The sequence below is a fragment of the Pinus tabuliformis genome, chromosome J, assembly GCF_031772625.1.
Source record: "Pinus tabuliformis cultivar Carrire ecotype Pingquan chromosome J, CPIR1, whole genome shotgun sequence".
In the NCBI taxonomy this organism is placed as follows: Eukaryota; Viridiplantae; Streptophyta; class Pinopsida; order Pinales; family Pinaceae; genus Pinus; species Pinus tabuliformis.
This window is the reverse complement of record NC_142295.1, coordinates 906,522,892-906,546,278: the sequence shown is the minus strand read 5'-3', so window position 1 is coordinate 906,546,278 and position 23,387 is coordinate 906,522,892. Positions and strand designations below refer to the sequence as shown.

Here is a 23,387-nt window from a genome sequence, read left to right as displayed (position 1 = left end):
AAAAGAAGAATGTGATTGTTGCAAGCACTGAAGATGTCTATATTAATGCAGTATGTAGAATTACAGGCCATTCTTACGGTAAAAACTTATAGTCATTAACGTGCTCAGAAGTTATAGTATGGCCTAGATGGTTGCCTGGATCAATATGTTACCATTAGAAGATGAACTGAGATAGTGTATACAATGATCCTACATTGATTGGAACAAGTACACCAGAGAGATGAACTCATTCAAATTTTCATTGAGAAGGATGTATTTTAAGCCTCCCTGATTGATGAAGAGGCTTCAAAGGGATGACAAGATCCTTATGAATTGTTGATGTTTATAATTAATAAGCACATACTGTGAAGCTACCTTCGGGTCTTGAAGAATATGAGTAGGACTCATGGTTACAAATTGAAGAATGTTGTATCTTATCAGTCTCAGAGGGAGTTCTCTGTTGAACCCTTGTGGTAATTATAACAAAGGACTTCCTTCTGGAAATTCTTCAAGTTATTGGATCTCAAGATGAGCAGGAAGCCAGATGGATCCTTTTTATTACAACATGCACCTTAAACCAGAGAAAGTCTGGTCGTACGAAATAAAATTATGTAGAACAAGCACAGTGAAACGGTCAAACGCGTAGCACCTTGGGCGTTGCGCTCTTTTTTTGGGCATCCAATGAGCAAATGGTTAGCATTTTTGGATTCAGAGTGATGAGGACATGCACCCTATGCATTTGCTAAGCATTTGGAGGAAAACTAGTCAGCCAAAAGGGTATAAAACCATCAAAAAACCACCTTTCTGCCTCCTTTTTGGCTTGGTCGCTGCACGTTTACCAGTCTTGGGAGATTGGAATTTTTATAGGGGAAATGACCTCCAAATTAAAAAATTAAGGCATATCTAGAAATTAGACTTGAAGGGCTTTCCAACGAGCTATCTTAGAGAAAATTTGGACACCAAGAAGGCACCCAAAAGCATCCCTGAACTTGGGGGGCGCGAAAGGGTGCATTTGACAGTTCAAGGGCGCGTTTGACAATCTTCTGCAATTTTCATTGTTTCACTCTAAATTGACTTTCACCTGGGGAAATTGATGTTTTACTCATGTAATTGATCAAGATGATGTAATTATTATGTTTTTTACTATTATCTAGGGTAAATACGTTAGTTAAATGGCCTACATGGCATGTAATGAATCAGTTTACTTAAGTTAGGGATGAGTCACTTTGACCACCCTATACTCCATCTATCAGTTCAGCCTTTCTTGCATTTACTCCTCCTCTCATGGATTCGACCCTTGAGGCTAGGATGAGTTGTTTTAAGGCCTATATTATGTATTTTCTTTGCCATTTCACAGGTTGGAATTAGTTGGATGTTTGGCTATTGATCAGAGACACTAGTGTAATCAGTATTTGGTAGAATTTAATGAATGAGTTGCAACTATTTTGGTGGATACTTGTGGTATGAAATTTTGACTTAGTTTCTTCTTATGTTGCATATGCTTGAATGTTTTGTACTCCCATATTGCATTTCACTTCTATGATATGTTGATTTTCAAGTTGATAAGCAGAATACATTTTATATGCTCTGTTTTGGGGAAATCTACATAGTTTGTCTAGTTTCTTCAGTTTAGGAAGAATACATGCTTGTCTTGCTCTTTCTAGCACCTCACCAATCTTATCCATCTCACTTCATAACCTTAAAGTGTTTGAGTGCCTAGCTACCTTGCTCCATCATATGTCTGCAATCATACCCTCATTTTCCCTGACCTATTCCTCTTCCAACAACCCAACCAAAATCAAATCAAACAACCCTCTGCACTTTACATCTAGCCTAAAACCCTAATCTATCCAGCCCTCTTGGCTGTGATCCCTTGGAGAGAGCCCTCTCCGACTTGGTAGGGCTAGCTACCAAGCTAAAAGATTGGTTTGTGGTTACCTCAGCTAGACTCTTCCTCAGCCTTAGAGATCTAGAGGAGTGATAGCACAACAAATTATTTCATCATTGCAACAACCAACTAGATCAAAATTGCGGCAACTCATTGTCTCACTGTTGCACCAAATTGCTGGTTCACCTTTGTAGAAACTCGTTGGTTCACCTTTGTAGCAACTCACAGGTTCAACGTTGCAGCAACTCGCTAATTGACCGTTGTGGAAACTTGTTGGTTCACCATTGTGACAACTCACTAGTTCACCATTGTGACAACTCATGTTGTCACTATTATGGGAACTTGTTGGGTCACTATTGCAACAACTTTCTAGGTCCCCGTTGCAACAACTTGTTGGGTCACCATTGCAGCAACTCCGTGGGTCACAAAATGGTAAAGCAAGGAAAATGGGAAACTATCATTGCCTTTCTGGTGCAAGACCTTAAAAAAAAAAGATATTTTTTTCTAGAAAGGATTTAGATTGGTCTGAAGTACATGGAAACAACATGGGGATTGATTGGATTGCAAAAATCACTTCACATATAATTCTTGACTTTATTATAGGAGAGGAAATGAACCCATAAGCTCCATGTTATTTCATCAGGGTTCAAAATAAATGCCCAAGCTGAAGGCCTACTACTTCCATGTGATATGAAGTGTAAGTTTTTTAGAGATGCATTGCTTCTAGATGTTGGTATTAAAAATTCTTTATCATTTGTCATATGGATTAACCTTTCAAACATTTTTATGGACCTATGCTTTTTCATATGGCCCCAAGGACAAAGGGGGAGAAAATTAAATGAAACGAAGATCCTCATTTGCGAAAATGAGGGGCTATCAATGCCATTTCAATGTAAAAGTTATGGTTCAAATCCCCGATATAACAATAATAACATGTAACATGTATGAACATGAATATAGCTAAGGATGGCCTTGTTATGGTTAGCATGACACTTTGGGTGATGTTAGGTCCTACATCAACCAAAGTTATCAAGAGGGATGATTTCCTATGTAGAGAGTTGTTTCTTCTTGGAAGTGCTAACTGACTCGATTTGTAAAATGCATGTTAAAAAATATGTTGACATGGATGCCACAACTCGTGATATGGATTTATTTTTATGCATGAAAGATGTTGATAACATCTATAATCGTCTAATGAAAAGAAAGTAGGAAGGAGATCAAAGAGGGTAGGAATGAGATCAACTATATAATGGAAAATCTAGTAAAGAAGTGCTCATATTTAGCTAGACTAATCAAGCAATACTTCAAAACAATATGGAGGAAATTATTATCTTCCCAAGATCCAAAAGATTCAAGAAATGAAGGATTGTTTTCAGGTCTATCCGAAACATTCCAAGATGAAAACATATGGGTAATAGACAATGGAACTTCAAGACATATGACCGGATATCACAAGAAAATCAAGACCTTGTCTAAGGGAAAAGCTTCATACTCAGTGGAGCTAGCTGACAACAAAAGCTATCCTGTAAAAGGAATTGGATCAACATCAATTGCGTTGGAAGGTGGAGGTAAAATTCATCTCAACAACATATTATATGTTCCAAGTTTGTATAAAAATCTAATTTTAGTTTCATCTCTAGAAGAAAAGGCGGATATAGTTGCTTTTATTGATGGTAAAGTAGTAGTTTGGGCGAAATATTTAAGCATTGAAAAAGCTAGAGTCAGTGGAGTTAGAGAAGGCAGACTATACAAACTCTCATCTCCTCAAAATCAATCACTTGTCCACATTGAGATAAGCCCATGTGAATTATGGCATAGAAAATTGGGCCATATTTATTACAAAATTCTACAAACCTAAATTCCATTGTAAATGGAATTCCAAATATGAAAGAAGAACATGAAGGAGTCTGCAAAGGCTATGCCCTGGGAAAGAGTACAAAGAAACCATTTGCTAACAGCACATCTAGAGCCTAAGAGATTCTGGATCTCATTCACTCTGATGTATGTGGGCCTATGTCCAAATCTCTTAGAGGTCATCTATACTATGTTACATTCATCGATGATCATTCAAGAAAAACTTGGGTTTATCTACTTAAGACAAAGGATGAAGTTTTCACAAAATTTCAAGAATTTAAGAAAGAGCTAGAAAATATTATAGAAAGAAAGATAAAGATCCTGAGATCATGTTGTCACCTTCTTAAAACAAAGTTCTAGTTGTACAAAGAGTACCAAAGAACATAGAAGTTTAGAGCCATATTCATAGTTCATAATCATTTGAAACCACTAATGTTTGCGGTAAATAGAAATACCTTAATGTGATGTATTATTTGTTATATGCATAATCCAATTGAGGTGTGATGGTTGGTCATGATGTCGGGGTAGTGAAATTATTTATGTTTTTGAAGGGACAAAATAAAATATGAATATGATGACCAATGAAGAATGGAAAATGACCAAATATTTCATAATACTTAATATGAATACAAAGAATAGTGAAGAAAAAGAGTATATAGCATGAAGATGAAAAAGGGATGGTTGCAAAGAGAGATAAAGAATGCATATTGAGATCACAAGTGCTTATTAAAGGAGAATATGAAGGAATAACTCCTATTTGAGATGTTCAATAAACTATGATGAATTTGTAATGTGTTACTGTTGTATACTTGTTATAGAAGTATAAAAAATGAGGGAAGTTAGGGATAAACATTTGGTTATGAAATTCATGAAATATGTAGGAGATATTGCTGGGGATAGTTATGGACTTCATTAAACTAAATAAGTGATCATGGTTACCTATTTCTATATAAAGGGCCACTTGGACACTAGATATAACATAGGAGAATCATATAATTTAATAATTTACCCCCTCATGAGTTTCTTGATCTCTATTTCACTTGCTTCATATTTCATATCAACATTTAAGACTATTATAAAGTTTCGTTTTTTTATATGAACTTTAGAACAATTTAAAAGTGTTGGATGTGTCTTACATAACACAAATTTATCTAATTCAGTTTTTGAAAAAAAATATAATGGTTCAATGTTATAATCTACCAACTTGTTTAATTTTTAATGATTTAAAAATATGTAAATATTATTAAATAGGAAATATAAAGTTTTGGAAAGAAGAAAGAAAAAAATGTGTTAAATTTCATTAATAAGAGATAAAAAAATATTGATTTTTAATTTTTTAATTTATATTATTTTACTTTAAAATATAATTTTTAATTATCAAATTATTATTTAGATAAGTGTGTTTATTTTGAAGTCGTTATGTTTTTTTTGTCTTTTTAATTGAATTAAAAAAAATGTCATACAAATATATTTTATATGTGGTTTTTTGGGCACGTGGTATTAGTAGGTCATGGTATTGTAACAAAGCCTATTTACAGATTAAGGATTTCCATGAAGAAATGAAGGTAAATCTCCACACACACACACACATATATATATATATATATATTATTTTTTTGGTTTTTTAAAATCTCTATAATGTGAGATGTATATCTATGTAAGTATTCTAATGTCAAATTTACAAGCCATTTAATTTGTAGGGTTGAGCTACTTAGGTAGATGGTTGGAATTTAATCGTCACAGAATATTCTTAATATTAGACACAAACATAATTAAATTGATTGATGTCATATGAACAAGTGTCATATGAAATGATTATATTATAGTTTTTTGGCGAGATAGTATTGATAAATCATGATTTTGGCCCATGTTATTGTAATAAACCATATTTAAAAAAAATTATAATTTCATATATCTATATATATATATATATATATTAGTTTTTAACAACATGGATTGATGTCAATTAATATTTACCAACCATATAAAATTTATAAATCAAAAAAAAAGAAAGAAAGAAAGAAAAAGAAAGAAGAGATTAAATTATGAATAACCATATATTTCTATACAAACTTGAAGCCACGATTCCATAATTCAAGAGATTCAAATTATAAGACAATAATACATTTCTATACAAATCTTATTCACGAAGGCTTCCATAATCAGTTGAAGGGAAAGTCTTAGGGCCTCGACTTGGCATTGCGGCCAACGAGCGCTCGAGACTAGCCACATGGTTGGGAGAGTCAAAAAACTGAAATTTGGACCAACAGGCGAGTGAGATGTTGGGCACTTTTAACCGAATGCACAAGTGGAGGGTGAGTGAGAGGGTGTGCGCTCGCACTATGGCGGGGCGCCCAAATGGAGTCAACCAAGAGTGCGATGGGTCATGCGGACGAGCATGCAGACGAGGCGTGCGATGTGGGCGAGCGGTCATGGAGTGTATGGATGAAGGGGCATCTACACGCTGACTGGGTGCACATGAATTGGGTAGGTTGGCTCATGGGTCGGCCCACATGAATAGACACGACCCTTGGATATTCAATGGGCAGGAGGCCGTATAAATAAAACGAAGATGGTCATTCATCGAACCATCCAACTCGGGCAAAATCTAACCAAGCAAAGGATGAGCAAGAAGGAACTGCAACAAGGGCACAGGTGAACCGCAGGTAGAGTGGGGCTTGTTCAAGTGAGCCGTAGGGCTGTAAAAATTTTGTTGGCTGATATTTGGGGTTCCTTACAAGATGTAGTGCAGACAGGTCGAACGGTGAGAAAGTCATTATACATGTGGGTTGCAGGTTGGGTGCAGTTGGCACAAGTTGAATGCAGGACTTGGGCTGGGCATAGGTGGGTTGCTGCTGCATGCAGCACACAGGTAGGTCAATGCTACACGAGTGTCATAGTGTGGAAAAGTGCACAGGAGTATCGGCTACACGACGTGTGTGTCATTGCCACCCAAATAGAAGTGGGCAAGGGCTGAAAGAGCATTGGGTCATTGTTGCACTAGTGAGGTGGGCGCGGGCTGAATGAGCATCGGGTCGTTGTTGCACGAGTGAGGTGGGTGCGGGCTGAACGAGCATTGGGTCATTGTTACACGAGTGATGTGGGCACGGGATGAACAGAGTTGGGCTGCCTTTGCAAGAGGAAGGCAGGCACGAGCTGCACGATAGGCAACAATTGTTCAGATAAAGTGCATAGTGTTGTACGTTGTTGTAACATATTGTAACTTGTAAAATACTTGCAAAAACTTATCATAAGTATTGTGGGTGAACTGTTGGGAGTTGCCCCTCCCTTTATGATTATTGTACATTGTTGTTTTGTACATGTTATTTCTGTTGCACATTGAAGATAATTGAAAGTTAATTCTCGTGCATTGTAAATAAGAAGTAAACACTTAACAAAATTTAACTAAGTGTGGAAGGTAGGCGCATTTCGAAAACTTGATTAGTGGTGAAAAGAAAAATTAGGTGGTGTCGCACCATGCTCATGAGTGGATTATAATCACCACTAGCATGGCGTCATCACACAAAGCCTCCCATAATAATTTGATGGTGTGAAAAAAAAATAGTTACAAGGCAATGATCCCATAATTGAGGAGATTCAAATTATGATACAACAATACATTTTTATACAAATCTTATTTACAAAAGGCTTCCATAATTTGAAGCCATGGAATATACTTGCTCCGAATTGGATAATAAAACTAAATTTTATTTATGGTTTTGGTTACAATGAAATTAGTAAAATTATATGAATTATATGAGTAAATGTGATCTTAATATACACTATTTTCACTTTTTTTATATTTTAATTGGGTTATTAAAATAATTTTAATAGCATCTATATATATCAAACCCCCTATCCACATATATCAACCACATTTACATGATTATATTAATATATTTAACTATTACTAAATTTCATCAATATATTATAATAATAATATTATTATTAAAATTTATTATTATTATTATTATTATCCAGTCTTACTATTAGAAATCAAATTTATTAAACGATTATTGTTTAAATCTTCATATGAAACTTAAACCTAGTTAGTACATAAGTTGTGGGTGTCATTTTATCCCATCGGTTAGATAGTGGCTCGCGTCTTTTGTCAAATTTGGGAGTGGAGATTGTCAAATTTGGGAGTGGAGATGGCTGTGGCCGGTGATCAGAATGATCTCCCCCTAAGAGTGGATTAAGTTTTATCAGATAAACATTTACCTCCTTCTAATCTCTAGGCTCTCATGGTCATTTCTCATTGATATAATCCTTTGTTATTTACCCTACCACCTTTCCTTCTCACTACACATGCGGATTGAGTTAATAAAATATGTGATAGGCTGCATACATAATTAACATTAGCTCAGTGTCTTCTCACAGAATCCAAACACAAAATGACTGTGTCCACATGCAATTATTCAAAATAATATATGTTAAACATATTCTGTCAACAACGAATCTGTAATTAAATGTCTTTCCCGATAGGATTGCACATTGAGACATGGATGCAGTTACATTTCTCCATGGAGTTTCGATGTGAAGCACATCAGCACTTCAATCAAAACTATTGTGTAGTATCGTGGCTAAAGAAAGGATCAATCCATCACAATCACAATTACCTCTGAAATCACTTTCATGGAGATTGAATTGTACATGGACACAATCACTAATACTCATGTTACAACAAAGGTGAAAGAAAAAGTGATTCTCAACCTTGACAAAACATACATGAAATATATATGGTGGATAATAGAAAAGATACACAAAGTGGCCAATCTAGCACAACAAATAGAGTGGTCAATTTAGAGTCTGAAATGAGTGATGTACTAAGCAGGAGCAGAAGGTGGAGGATTGGATTGGATATTTGGTTAGCCAATCCCATACCATTTTCTTCACAATTCTCATCATCATCGTCATGGAGCATCGCTTTAATCTGAACAACCCACTCTCTACGAAACACAACTGCTTCTGCAGTCACAATCTCCACCTCTACTTTTTTAAATGTCTGCATCAACTACCAACCTATTTTCAGATTGTGTATCGTGTGGGATAGAACAAGCAACGAGGTGGCAATCGCTTCAATGCAGAATTTGCGCAATGAATATAATTGAAGTCCCTAGACAAGTGAGCCTTACTTATATTATATTACATCATTTATTCTGAACACCACAGTTGCTGAAATAGTTCAGATTTATTATTATAGAAAAGCAAATTTGATATAATTTAGAAAATAAAACTTTCTAAATTTCATCCACCATTAAAAACAAATAACTTTGTTTAGATGTTTTCGGCTTCGCCTGGAATTTGATGTCCCAGGGGATGTGCTCTAGACATTTTGGTTGAAATTAAAAGTCATAATAGAAGATATCTATTAATATGAAATATAGAGGAAGGTAGAGGATAAAAATAGTTAGAAATTAAAAGTCATAATAAAAGATATCTATTAATATGAAATATAGAGGAAGGTAGAGGATAAAAATAGTTAGGTAGGTTTTTAGATTAAAGAAAATGGTTTTATTTTATTAACACAACTAAATCCATTAATAAATAAATATATATAAAAAGAGTTACAACAATTTAATTAAGTGTAAATTTTTAATCATGAACACCAACCAAGCTGTCAATTACTTAGTTGTCTCACAATGCAATCACAAACACTCATTCGCCGGAGGATGAACCCACTTTGACTTTTATTCAATGGCAGGGATTTGATATTCTACGAAAATGCTTCGTCTGAAGCATTATCTACTGCGAGCAAAAAGACAATGCATCTTTCATCCCTTTCTTTCCATATCTCTGCGTTTTCCCCATGTGGTCAATTGTGGCTTCTCGTGGCCGATTTTCGGTCATGGGTTTTCAGAACGATGTCGAGACATCCCCCAATGGTGAATTTTCGGCGAATAAAAGTTCAATGTGTGATGACCCTAGCAATTGTAAATATTTAATTACTGCAGTAAAACAAATTGGATATTACTATTTAAGTTTAAATATTTATTATTTTGATTAATTGTGCATGAAGTAAAAACATGTTTTTATGAAAAACATGAAACTCTCACATGATAGGTAGTATGTTTTTATGAAAAACATGAAACTCTCACATGATAGGTAGTTAGGGTAGGCAGTTACCTATCTCTAACTACCCCCTAGGTGATTTATTTTCAAAAAGATCAAGAGGGTGGAGGTACTCGAGATAAGAAAAGAGAAGAAAGAGAGATAAAGAAAGAGGAAAAAGATTTATGTGCTGAGATGTCAGACAAAATTGATAAGTTATGTCTGGTTAAGACCACATAGTTGTGATAAAGATTGCTAGTCCTACTGCATGAGAGCAACAATTCGGGGGAGACTCAGGCTTGGAAGCAAGTCTCAAGGTTGGGAGGAAAATTTGGTAACATATAATTGTTCTGGTCCAAATAAGTCAACAGTGATTAACTTCCAAAGTCAGATAAGTATATATCTCTTCCCGAAGGTTAAATGCATCCTTGAAAAAACAAAATTATTTATGCTATTGATTAAAGGTATTTTTGAATAGAATATGCATGTTTACGAACGATTGCATGCTTGAAACAAAAATGTTTAAGTTAATGATTGAAGGTATACAGGAATAGAATATGTATGCTGGTAAACAAATATAAATGAAAGAGAAGTAATCATGCTATTAATTAGTTGAACTTTAGAAGGAGACAAGACTAAGTGTATGCTTGAAACATAAGTATTTAACTATAGAACAAGTGTAAACTGAACCTGAAATGGCATGCTGAAAGAAAGAATTAAATAAACCAGTAAATTAGAATCCAAAATCTCACCCAAGAATTTTATAACCTGGAAGTTAATTTATACATTCTTCTCAGTAGAGGAAACAAAGTTTCTCGAGAGGAATTCTTCCACTAGGGTTGCTGTGAGTAAACCCTCAAGAAACAAGGAAAACAAATAACTATAGGAATTATTTCGCCAACGGTCGAAGGACTCCTCGGCTCAAAGAAAATTACTACTCAATGCAAATTATTAACATTCATTGACGAATGAACTAATTAGGGTACTCCATGCTGGACCCTTGCTGTTAGATAAACAAGCCTTGGAAACATACAGGACTCGGAGGCCGACCTCGTCCGCTAAACTAAATAAACCAGAAAGGAATTTAAAGAATACGATGAATATGTATCAGTCTCAAATTAAAACAAGTGACAGCCAAATTTGGGAAGAAATCAAACCAGAATTCCTAAACCCTGCACGCAAATCGTCATTGTAAAGAAACATTTCGAGCTTGCGGGGTAAAGGTCGAATTTCATCCTTGTGACCAGTAAACCAAAGAGGATTTGGCACACTATAGACCAACTGAGCAAGGAGTTGAAACTCGAATTTCAAACGAAAATGTCAGGGAGGAAACTACTTATACTTCATGAATAAACATGCATAATAGTCATCAAACTGTACTGAGCATAATACCATCGTTCTGAGGGAAAAACCCAGAAAAGCATCGACCATTTCCAACAAAGAACATTAAGACAAAGTTTCTAATATTTAGAAATAAGAAAAACATTCGTACAGTCAAGTACTTCAAATCTGAGGTAATAACCCTCATAACAGTTCATAAACTCAACAAGGATAATAATCTAGGTATAACATTGTACAAAAATCCAGTTTAACAATTATACATCCAAAAATTAAAAGAACCGGCGAGGAAGGCCTATGACCAAAGAAATTCGATCCAAAAATTCTATTCAACATGGGTAACGAATTTCGATAGAAATTCCTTAACTCTCATAGCTCAATACAACTAGATGTCACAGACCTAGGTATAAGAAGTAATTTCGAACACAGTATCCACATTGCCCGAAGGCCAGAAGAAGGTTTGGTGTGCAACCTTGGAGTCGGTTTCCGGAAGGGAGCCTCACCCTCGAACACCCATTTGCATGCAGGTTGAAGCCTTTCGCAGAACCTGGCAAAACCCACAAACTCTTTAATATAATTAAAGAGTACAAATTATAGAAATGGATGCAAGATTTAAGTTATAAAAAAAAAAACCTATACATGGACTGGGGATTGAAACCATGAAGCAGTGCCTTTAGAAACAGAACTTGAAAACCCTCCTTGCAAGTCCGGAAGGTAAGGTGAATGAAAGCATAAACATGACAGAGAAACCTGAGTAACGGTGTAATGAAACGGGAAGCTGAGGAGCGAAGTTACCTTTGCACAGGAGCTGAAGTTTGGAGCTGGGTAACAATACTAGAGATATAACAAATGATGGAAAAACAACTCTCGAGCAAACCAAAAGCATAAAGAAACCCTCGTCACCTTTGGATAGGGCTTCGCAGTAGTATACCGTCGATGAGGGGGTGTTGCGTTCGAGGTAGAGCTAACAGCTGAAAGGCACAGTGAAGGATCCAGAGCCCTACTCCCACCAACTCACAGGTAGCTAGGACCATTAATTAGGATCTCATTATGCTTTTTTACCTTAATGACATATATTAATGTGTTAACCAAAATTTCTTATGTTAATATAAGATTCGATGTATGGTCCTCCATATAGGTGCGGCAAGTGTATCAACACACAAATAAGTAATAAATAATTCATATCCATGATTTAAAACTGCATGTGTAATTATTTTTATCGAGGTAAATTCTTTTGTTCAAGAGATATGACACAATGCTATTTTCAAGTAAACGTGACCCGATTGTCGGTCATGGGTTTCCATAACCATGTGCATACATCCCCGGCAAATAAAATTTTGAGTTGTCCTAGTGGGTTTTTTTGGAAGTTTTTTTGGTGGGTTTTTCCGGTCAAATTTCTCTAAAATCCGCCAGCAATTTGTTGAAATCATAATTTTGATGGGTAATCCTTGCACAATCAAAGAGTCCTAGGGGTTTTTCATGGTGCTGAATCCAAATATGCAATTAAAAAACCAGTTTAAATAACACAAATCAAGATTTAACCTCAAATTTTTCCGTCGGATTCCGTCACTGGAAAGTCCAAAAAGTCACACTAAAGACATCTCCATAAAATTTCAATGCCTCTTTTGTCGAGTAACATAATGACAAATAAAACACTGGAAATTCGGTAAATATACATTTCCATTTGAGATATATATGGGAGGGTAAGGCAGGGTAAGAATTTTGAATTTGTTGAAACTTAGTTTAATTGTAAAAAAATATAAAAGGTTAAATTATGAATTTAATAATTTGAATAATGTTTTCCAATGAAATAGATACTTGGAAAATTTTAAATTTTATTTATTGTAATTATAATTATTAATGTTTATAAAAATTGTATAATTTTACTGCAATAAAAAGTTTTAAGGTTCTTAAATTGAATTGTATAACCATCCTTATTTGTAAACACTGGTTTAGTATTAATTTAGTTAAAATTAATTTGTAAAATTGGTAGTCTAAATTTAATTTAATTTTTTTAATAAATTTGTTAATATGAAATATATGTTTAAAGAGTTAAATATTTTTAATAAATCTATTGAGGTTTATTTTAAAAATGAAAATTTAAATTTTATTTAATTCACTAAATTTTTTAATATAAATATAAACACATAAAATATTAATTATATAAATGTGTAATTAAAATAATTTATTATTATTATTATTATTATATATATACATATATATATAGATAGATAGATAAACATTTCTATTAGTATTAATATTAATTATTATAAATAAATTACTCTAAATAAATATAGAATTAATAAAATGTATTAATTTATGAATAAAAATTGAATATAGTTAACTGTAGTTGAATCTGGTCAAATACGCTCAATCATGTTCAACCATGGGCAATCAATGTCAACCATCGTTTATCATGATCAACGTGTTCAACGATGATCTTCTACAATCAAGCATGCTCCACCATCATCAACCATGGTCATAGTGGTTAATCAATGTCTCTGCAGTGAACCATAATCAATGATGGTTAATCATGCTTGAATATGGTCGACTATGGTCAATGTATTATAGTCAACCATAGTCAACAATTGTCAACGATGGTCAACAATGATTAACTATGGTTGAATTTCATCAACCATGATCAACCTTGGTTAAAATCTCTTTCATCATGATCAACTATGATGGTCTTGACCATGGTGAACCATGTTTTATAAAATCAAACATGATCATCCATGGTCGAATGTCGCATTGTGACAAAGATTGTCTCGATATGAAAATCAACCATGATCAATCATGGTTAACGATGATCAACCATGGTCCAACGTCGCATTGTGACAAATATTGTCTCAATATGAAAATCAATCATGGCCAACCATGGTCCAACATTGCATTTTGACAAGGATTGTCTCAATATGGAAATCAACCATGGTCAACAATATTTATTTTAGGGTTTGAAATATTTATTTTAAGGTTTATATAAATTGGGTTTATAATTTTTATCCCTTGGGTTTATTATTCCCTTAGGTTTATAATATCAATTACTTGGGTTTATTAATCTAAGGGTTCATATTCCTAGGGTTTAATATTATTCACTTAGATTTATAGTCCCTTGGGTTTTTAGCATTAATCCATAGGGTTTATTTTCCCTTGGGTTTGTAATATCAATCATGGTCAAACATGGTCAACCATGTTTTATAAATTCAATCATTGTCTCAACCATGGTCCAACGTCTATTATGACAAAGATTGTTTCAATATGATAATCACCGTCAACCATGCTAAACCATGGTCAATCATGGTCAACCTTGGTCAACCATGGTTAACCATGTTTTATAAAATCAAACATGCTCATCCATGGTCAATCTTGGTCAACCATGGTCGAACGTCGCATTGTCACAAGGATTGTGTTGATATGAAAATCAACCATGGTAATCATGGTCAACCATGGTCCAACGTCACATTGTGACAAGGATTGCAGTTACATTGCTCCATGGAGTTTCAATTTGAAGCACATGAGTATTTCAATCAGAACGTATATGGTGGCTAAAGAAAGGATCAATCCATCACAATCACAATGTTGTCAATCCATGCCAATGCTTGACAACATTTTCAGCGAGCATCCAGTTGCTTAATTTAGAAGCCATAATTTACATCGGAACCTAAAGCTGAAATCGCAAAGAATTGTTAGATAAGATTTAATTTATTATATACACTATTCCGATACCATGGTTCTAATTGTGTAAGAGTTCTTAGCATCTCCTCTTTCGTAATATATGTACACGCCATAAGTACACCCCGTATTTGGGAGGCAAAGAAGTGGGGTTGTAAGATCCCGCAAGCCAAAGTAATTGAAACAATTAAAGAAGTTGAGGGAGAACGATTAAAAGGGAGGAGGTAGAATGATTTAAGGGGACAGTTTGTGAGGAGCAAAGAACGATATTAAAATTGAATATATTAAATTAAATATCACAATGAAAACATTAAGGATTAGGGTTTGCTTCTAATTTTAAACTATAAACATGGGAAGACCACTGGATATAAAAGGTGGTTAATGCATAGTTACCAAATTAGAATTCGAGTTTAATTTGAAAATTTCGTCATTTAAAATTTAATATTGAAAAAATTAAGAAATGCAATTTTTACAGTTATTCAAATATATTATTTTTCCAATATTTTCAAACAATGACATGGATGATTATAACATTGATCTGTTCTTAGTAGTTATAGGTATGTGTATCAATGCTTAAAAATCATCTTTGATTCTTGAAGGTTTCTAAGGCACTAAAATCATGAGGATTGCATCGACCCTCCCTTTTGAGGCTAAGTCGATGAAGGAAAGCTGTAAGTACCTTGGATTTCATCTAAAACTAGACTCTTACACGAAACAAGATTGGTACTGGCTTGTGGCTAAAATTGAAAACCGGATTAAACACTGGAGTTATAAATGGTTGTCGAGAGTGGGGAGGTTGGTTTTGAATAAATCGGTTTTTGTGGCCATCCCTGTGTATTGGACTGCATTGACATGGATCTCAAAAGGAATACTCTCAAGAATAAGGAAAATATGTAGTAGGTTCATGTGGCCGAAACAAAGGAGGATTCAATGCTGCCATTAGTGGCCTGGGGAAAAGTAGCTAGACCAAAGGAATGGGGTGGATGGCACATTAAAGACCTACCAACCTTTGCATCTTCACTAGCAACAAAAATGGGGTGGAGACTTATATCAATGGACAATCTGTGGATGACAGTCATCAAAAGGAAATATATAGATCCGACCCCCATGGATGAATGGTTGAGGAACCCTGAAAAGAAGTCTCCACATGCTTCAGTAGTATGGAAGGAAACTTTGGAATCCTTTAGGATCATTGAAGACGGATTGGGCTAACACATTGGAAATGGAGAGAGTCTTAGATTAGGAATAGACCCGTGAGTAGGATGCAATGAGGGATATACCCTATCAAGAGAGGTCATGACATGTTTACATACACAGGGCCTAGTTTACTTGAATCGGATTGCAAGGGAAGGTCAGACGACAATATGGCAACAAGCATGGAAAGCAGCAAAAGAAGTGCATTTGGAACCTCAATGGAAAGAGGAATGACGGAATTTTATTAGAGAGCTCTAGAGAACAAATGTTCATCTCAGGGATCATCTAGATGTGCTGAGATGTGTCCATGCTCCCATAGGAAAATATTCTCCAAAGTCTGGATACTCTTACTTAATGGTGAGAAGGGCACAGGGAGCATTGAAATGGTGGTTAAACCTCTCTGGAAATTAAAATGTCTCGCAAAATTAAGACCTCTTTTTTCTGTTGTATCTTAAGGAACAAAATCCCTACATGGGATAACCTACTGAAAAGAAACAAAGAAGGTCCAGGTTGGTGCACCCTCTACAAAAGTAAGGAGTAACTAGTACAACACCTTTTTTCAAAGTGCCCTTTCAGTATTAGAACATGGGAAGAAACTTTGAGATTATTGGGGAAGACTCAGACTTGGAATGTGGAAAACATGTGTGATGCCTGGCAAAGATGGTGGGATGAGGTTCAGGAGGAAAATATGAAAAATCTCCCTTTAATAATTTCATGGGGCATTTGGCTGGCTCGAAATAGGAGCATCTTTAAGGATTTGGTCCCTACTCACATTCGTATTGTTGTAGAAAGTGCCTCAATCTATGCTCTTATCCCCTTACTAAATCCTGTAAAAATCTCCAAGCGACCAAGAGAAGAACAAATTAGGGGTGATACACCATGGGCCTATTTTGATGGTGCATTTGATCCACATGACATCTGTGGTGTGGGCCTTGTCATTCACATCAACAACCAAAAAAGTTTAAAAGCTTCGGTGGGCCTTGGCACGGGAACAAATAATTATGCAAAACTTCAATCCTTAAAACTTTTACTACGCTGGCTTACTCACATGAGGGTGGGATCGGTCCATATTTTTGGAGACTCACAGAATGTTGTTAAATGGTTCAATGGAGAACAAATATGTCAATTATATTTTGATTCCGTTACTAGAAGAAGTCTTACATCTAAAACAAAATTTTGACTTTATAACTGTTTGTCATATTTACAGGGAGCGAAACTCAGTTGCAGGCCTCCTTTCTAAGGAGGGTCTACAACTGTCTATGGGAAACTGGTGCATAACAAAAGCTGATAAGGATTGGATCCGTGTGTCGGATCAACAACCTTTCGCCTCCTTATCGAGAGGGGAAGGCCTATTTCAAAATGTTTTTTCTTCTCTGCAGAAGCTATGGTCTCTTTTTTGATACTGTTTGTTTTTACAGGGGACAAGAACATGTTATAATTTGAAACATTAAATTTTTGTATTTATGCACAATTACTATGTTCTTGTTTGGGTCGTTTTCCTCAATAAAGGGGAGGTCCGGGAACTGGACTTGGCTCGTTTTTCTGGTTTTCTTTTTGGGTTTGAGTAGTACACAGTTCTATGTTACCACCCAAAGATGACTTACTCTATGTTTATTTTGTGCACATAAAGTATTCTGAATCCTTAAATGCGTCTACAAATGTAACTTTTTATTGCCTTAATAGAAAGTTTGAATTTTTCCTTGGAAAAAATAACATTGAAAACTCCAAAAACTCTTTTAAAATTGTTTTTAATTATAAATGTTACAAATACAATTATATTGGACCAAAGCATGTAGTTTTACATTTAGAATAGAAGATTGTGGCAATTTTTGTATTCATCCATATACCCAACTACACCATAAATTATATGATATTCAATATAAATTGAATTTCTATATAAATTGGACATTACTATAGACCATATAAATTCCGCATTAACAATATTTGATATTTGGAATAAATTCATATATTATACAAATTTCTAATTACTCATGAACAAAAAAAAACCAAACTCTAGTTTATAAGATATATAAACCACATCTATTATTCTATATAATAACCTATAGTTTATAAGAGATATAAACCACATCTATTATTTTATATAATAACCTAAATCAAAATTTATAAATTTATACTTGCTTAAAATAAAATTTAATTTATAAATTTATACGAAAAATTTTCGACTACAATTTTTTATTTAAATATAATAAAAGTAAAAATTAAAAATTATTCAAGTTTGGTGTTTTATCCTACATTGTTGTCTTATTTTTTTTCTGAGAGCTCTGCAAGCTTTGGCCCTGCGCGCTTCGGCCCTGCAAGCGAGATCCGCACCCCGCGGATCTAGAAGACTGCGCGCGAGCCCGCACCAGCGTCTCTGCGATCTCTGCGGGCGGGTTCGCAGAGAGCTCCTTCCCCGAGCTGCGGTCGGCTAGGGTTTGGCCGAAAGACATAGCTCCTGGCTGCGGTAGGCTAGGGTTTCGTCCTGCTGCTCCATGGAGGAGCCAGACCCCCCCAGGGGCCCTCCTCCCCTGCTACGCCTTCCGCTGCTGAGGCCTTCAGATCCTTGTTGGCCTCTCTGCCCAAGAAGAAAGTTGTGGAAGCCGCTAAGTTTGTGAAAAGATTAGAAGACATCCTAGAGATAGCTCTTCCTCCTGAAGGCCTGATTCAAGTAGCATTTAGAAGACATCCCAGAGATAGCTCTTCCTCCTGAAGGCCCGATTCAAGTAGCATTATCTCTGGCGGATCGCGCTCTGGTGGGCCAGTTTACAGGTCTCTGGCCCTCCCCGAAATCAACAGAGAACTGGGTTGCTAGAAACTGGGCTCCGCTGATCAAAGGCAAGGTTACATCTTACTTCCTCGGTAGGGGCTACTTCTTATTCGAATTCTCAGAAAAGGAAGACAAGGATCTGATCTTCAGAAATGGCCCCTACTTCATGGGCCCTCAAGGGCTGTACTTAAACAAATGGATGCCAGATTTCGATCCGGCGGTGGATGTGCCATCTGCGGTCCTGGTGTGGGTAAGGCTTCCCAATCTGCCGGTTCATTGTTGGAACTGGGAATCCCTGAAGCATATCGGAAACACACTTGGGAAATTCATAGACAGGGCAAATAACAAAGACCAATATGACTGCGCCAGAATTTGTGTGGAGGTAGATCTGGAGATTGGACTACCAGAAGCCGTCAAAATAAGGGTTGGCCCTTGGACGCATATCCAGAAATTGGACTATGAACAGCTGCCATTCAAATGTCGGAAGTGCCAAGTCTATGGACATTTCGCCAGAGACTGCCCGTCCAAAGGGGTTGAGGAAAAAGGGAAGGAAGAAGGATGGATCCAGGCCAAAAGACCCAAACCCACATCCAAGAAGAATGCAAATGTTAATGCCAGAGCCCCCCAAACGGGCCCGGCCCAGCATCCACCCAGGGAAAGCCAAGGGAATAAATTCGAGATCCTTGGATCAGAAACCATGCTCACTCAAGAGACAGAGATTCCGAAAGTAGTCTCACCTCCTAAATCTACAAGCGAACCAGAGGGATCCAAAGAGAAGAGATCAGAAGACGAGGAGGAAACCCAAGAGTCCGAGGAATCGGAGGAAGAAGGGGAAATAGGGGATTCTCAGGTTACCCCCAGAAGATCTACAAGAGGACGCATGTCATCAAAGGAAAAAAGGGATAAAGAAACATACAAAGACAAGCTTCAGGGCAGCCAGCCAACGCTAGAGAAACTTCTAGCAAAAACCCCGAAGACGAAGAGGATCCAAACCCAGAGCTCCAAAGGAGCTCCTCATAGCAAAAATAAATGATGAAGATAGTCTCCTGGAACTGTAGGGGAATGGGCTCCAAAGCTAAGGAAGAAGCAATGAATAGTCTAATAAGACTGGAAGCCCCGGATATCCTTCTCATCCAGGAGACTAAACTGGAGGACTCAGCCTTCCTCCAAGCAAGCAGAAAAGTCTGGAAGAAAGATGGAGCGCATGCAACCTCTGCCCGTGGAGCTTCGGGAGGGCTTGGGACGCTCTGGAATCCAAATAAGTTCTCTCTTATCTCTGAGTCCCTAAACACTCATTGGATCTTGTTAAAATTGCAGCACTTAGATTCTAAAGAAGTTATTAGTCTGTTCAATGTATATGCTCCTAACAATGCAGGGGAAAAAAAATCATGTTGGGAGGCCATCAAAAATTTGGCAAATCTAGAAAACTTGGAAAATATAATCATAGCCGGAGACCTTAACCTCACCCTTCACACGTCAGAAAAAAGAGGAGGCAGTATCGTCAGAGATCCGGCAAGGGAAACAGTGGAAGACCTCATACAAGACTGGGACCTGATAGACATCAAGCCAACTATGGGCAAGTACACGTGGACAAACAAGAGGGTTGGCCCGGGTCACATAGCCGCAAGATTGGACAGATTTCTGGTGCAAAGTTCCTTCCTGCTCCTTGGACTAGAGACTAGATCGCGCATACTCCACAGCAGTATATCAGATCATAAGCCTATCAGCCTGGAACTGCTGCCCCCCAAAGACCTGGGGCCCATCCCTTTCAGGTTCAGTTCGCTTTGGATTAAAGAGGCAGATTATATGGACAGGGTTAGAGATTGTTGGAAGGTCCCAGTCAAGGGATCCGCCTTCTTCGTGTGGGAGGAAAAACTCAGAAGAGTCAAAGCCATGCTAAAAAATTGGGCCAAGACCCTTCCTAATCCTGCTGCGCAAAGGAAAAAAATCCAAACCGAGCTTGAGAATCAGCACCTCCATCTTGAAACAGCGGAAATTACAAAAGAAGAGTTGGAAAAGGAGGCCAGGCTTCAGCAAAGCTTCCATAAGGCCTGCCTGGCAGAAGAGGAATATTGGAGGCTCAAGTCCAGAAGCCTCTGGCTAAAATCAGGCGATAGAAACTCCTCCTTTTTCCATAAACAAGCCCAAGCCAGGAAAGGGAGAAACTCCATCACTGAAATAAAAGAAGAAGACAATGTCTTGAAGGATTTTACATGCATAAAAAAGGCAGCCTCAGAGCACTTTGGGAAGCTGTACAGGGAGGAGCACTTAGATGAGCTTAACGACAGCCTGTTGGACGCTGTCCCTAACCTAATCACCTCCAAAATGAATCAGATCCTTGAGAGCAAAATCACACACAAGGAAGTCAAGGAGGCCCTTTTCACAATGGACCCCGACAAAGCCCCGGGACCGGATGGTTTCACGGCCAGATTTCTTCAAACTTGCTGGCAGATCGTGGAGAAGGAGTTTCTCAAAATGATTCAAAAACCCCAAGACTGCCAGAGGCACAAATTCAGCCTTTCTTGCCCTCATTCCCAAGGACAAAGGAGCAAACTCCTTCAGCAGATTCCGCCCAATTTCCTTATGCAATATTGGGTATAAAGTCATAACCAAAGTGATAGTTAACAGGCTGAAAAGAATTCTACCCAAAATCATCCCTGACAGTCAAGGAGGGTTCATTCAGGGCAGACAGCTGGTAGATAACTTCGTGCTGGTTCAAGAGGCAATCCACTCCAGCCTCCATCGAAAGGAAAAAGGTATGGCTATTAAATTAGATCTTGCTAATGCATTTGATCGGGTTAGGCATAAATTTTTGTTTGATGTGCTTCATAAACTGGGGTTCGGGCAAAAATTCATCAATTGGGTCAGAGCATGCATTTCAGAACCTTGGATAGCCCCTCTGGTAAATGGTAGAGCGGCGGAGTTCTTCAAAGCCTCTAGAGGACTGAGGCAGGGGTGTCCTCTCTCACCCCTTTTATTCGTCCTCCAGGCCTCTGTTCTCAGTTTCAACTTAGATAAAAAGCAGCAAGAGCAGGAAATCGTTGGCCTGTGCATTGCAAGAGGGGCAAAAAATATTAATCATGCCCTCTTTGTGGATGATACAATACTGCTGGGGGCTGCCTCTCTTCGCTCAGCTATAAAATTCAAAGAAGTCTTGGATGAATACAGCAAGGTCTCAAGCAGCATTTTAAACAAAGAGAAATGTAACATTTACTGCTGGAATACACCTGTTGCGACTGCAAACTCAATTGCTAGATGCCTAGGATTCGCAGCCACTATCTCCTGGTCTTCATTTAAGTACCTTGGGCTGCCAATTTTCCACAGGAGGGCCCTGAGCAAGGACTGGCACCCACAGCTAGAAAAATTTAAATCCAAAATGCAAGCATGGGGAGCTTCTTGGCTCAATTTAGCAGGGAAATCAGTGCTAATCAAAGCAGTGTTGAACAGTTTGCCATTGTTCAAATTCTCAGTCCTCCTAGCTCCTGTGGGTATCATAAAAAAAATGGAGGAACAAATCAGACATTTCTTTTGGAAAGGAGGCAAGAAAAATGAGAAGAGGATCGCCTTAGTTAATTGGGAAACAGTCACCAAGCCAATTTATGAGGGAGGACTAAATTTCAAAGACCTCGAAGCCCAAAATCTAGCTATGGGAGCCAAAATAATATGGAAAATCATTGCTCCCAAGCCAGGTTGGGTCCAGATAGCACTGTGGAAAAAATATTTTAGAGGAACGAGGCTTAGATGCTTGGAGCAACCAAAAAACGAATACAAAACTCCTCTCAGTTCATTCATTAACAAAATATGCCCACTGATAAGCAACCACGCTTACTGGATCCCAGGTAATGGTAAACGGATTCACTTGTGGACGGACAACATTCTGGGCAGACCTCCTTTGGCTGAGCTAAGAGAAACGACAGATCTGAGGCGTTGGACTTCTGAGCATCATATGAACTCTCTGTGGGACGTATCTATCTGGAAAAACGATGTCTGGGCAGGCTGGAAGCAGCTCCTTGTTCCTCCCGCACTATCTCCTGTGCTGAGCTCGTTCTACTCATATTTGCAAGGGTTGGCTCCCACTCACGCATGCAGGATGGACGTGAGAGGCTGGGGCTCAACACGCACAGGATACACAGTGGCCCAAGGGTATATCAAGTGGCTAGAATGCCCCCATGTGCCCCCCAATCCAACCCCCTGGGTTGGGATATGGAAAATCCCGTCTATCCCGAAAATAGATTTCTTCTGTTGGCTCCTCTGCCATCAAAAAATCCTCACAGAAGACAGACTCCAGAAAAGAGGCATTCATGGCCCCTCTAGATGCATGATGTGTAAAGAAAACTCTGAAATTGCCCTTCACCTCATTATCAAGTGCAAATTTGTAACCTCCATTTGGCATGATCTTCTTGAGGCCTGGAGCTTCAAGTTCGATTTCCCCAATTCGATCCAGGAACTGTTTGCAGGTTGGTCGGCCAGATATCCAGGCACATCCCCAAAAAACAAAACTATCAAAGCAGTGTGGAGTGCTTTACCCAAATTTATCAGTTGGCAAGTGTGGTTGGAAAGAAACAGAAGAATTTTCCAAAGTAAGGAACAGAACTACAGATTAGTAGTCAACTCAGTGAAAACCCAACTAGCTGAGTGGCTGGCAGA

General features: G+C 37.3%; 1 protein-coding gene across 1 annotated transcript; it reads left to right on the top strand.

The window, feature by feature from the left end:
* The first annotated feature begins 6,100 nt into the window (after nt 1-6,100).
* LOC149229653 (uncharacterized) lies at nt 6,101-21,341 on the top strand. The gene is made up of 4 exons (XM_089381092.1): nt 6,101-6,208; nt 6,474-6,593; nt 18,646-19,467; nt 19,878-21,341. The coding sequence occupies exons 1-4, from the start codon at nt 6,101-6,103 to the stop codon at nt 21,339-21,341; spliced, it is 2,514 nt and encodes an 837-aa protein (XP_089237218.1).
* The last annotated feature ends 2,046 nt before the right edge of the window (nt 21,342-23,387 follow it).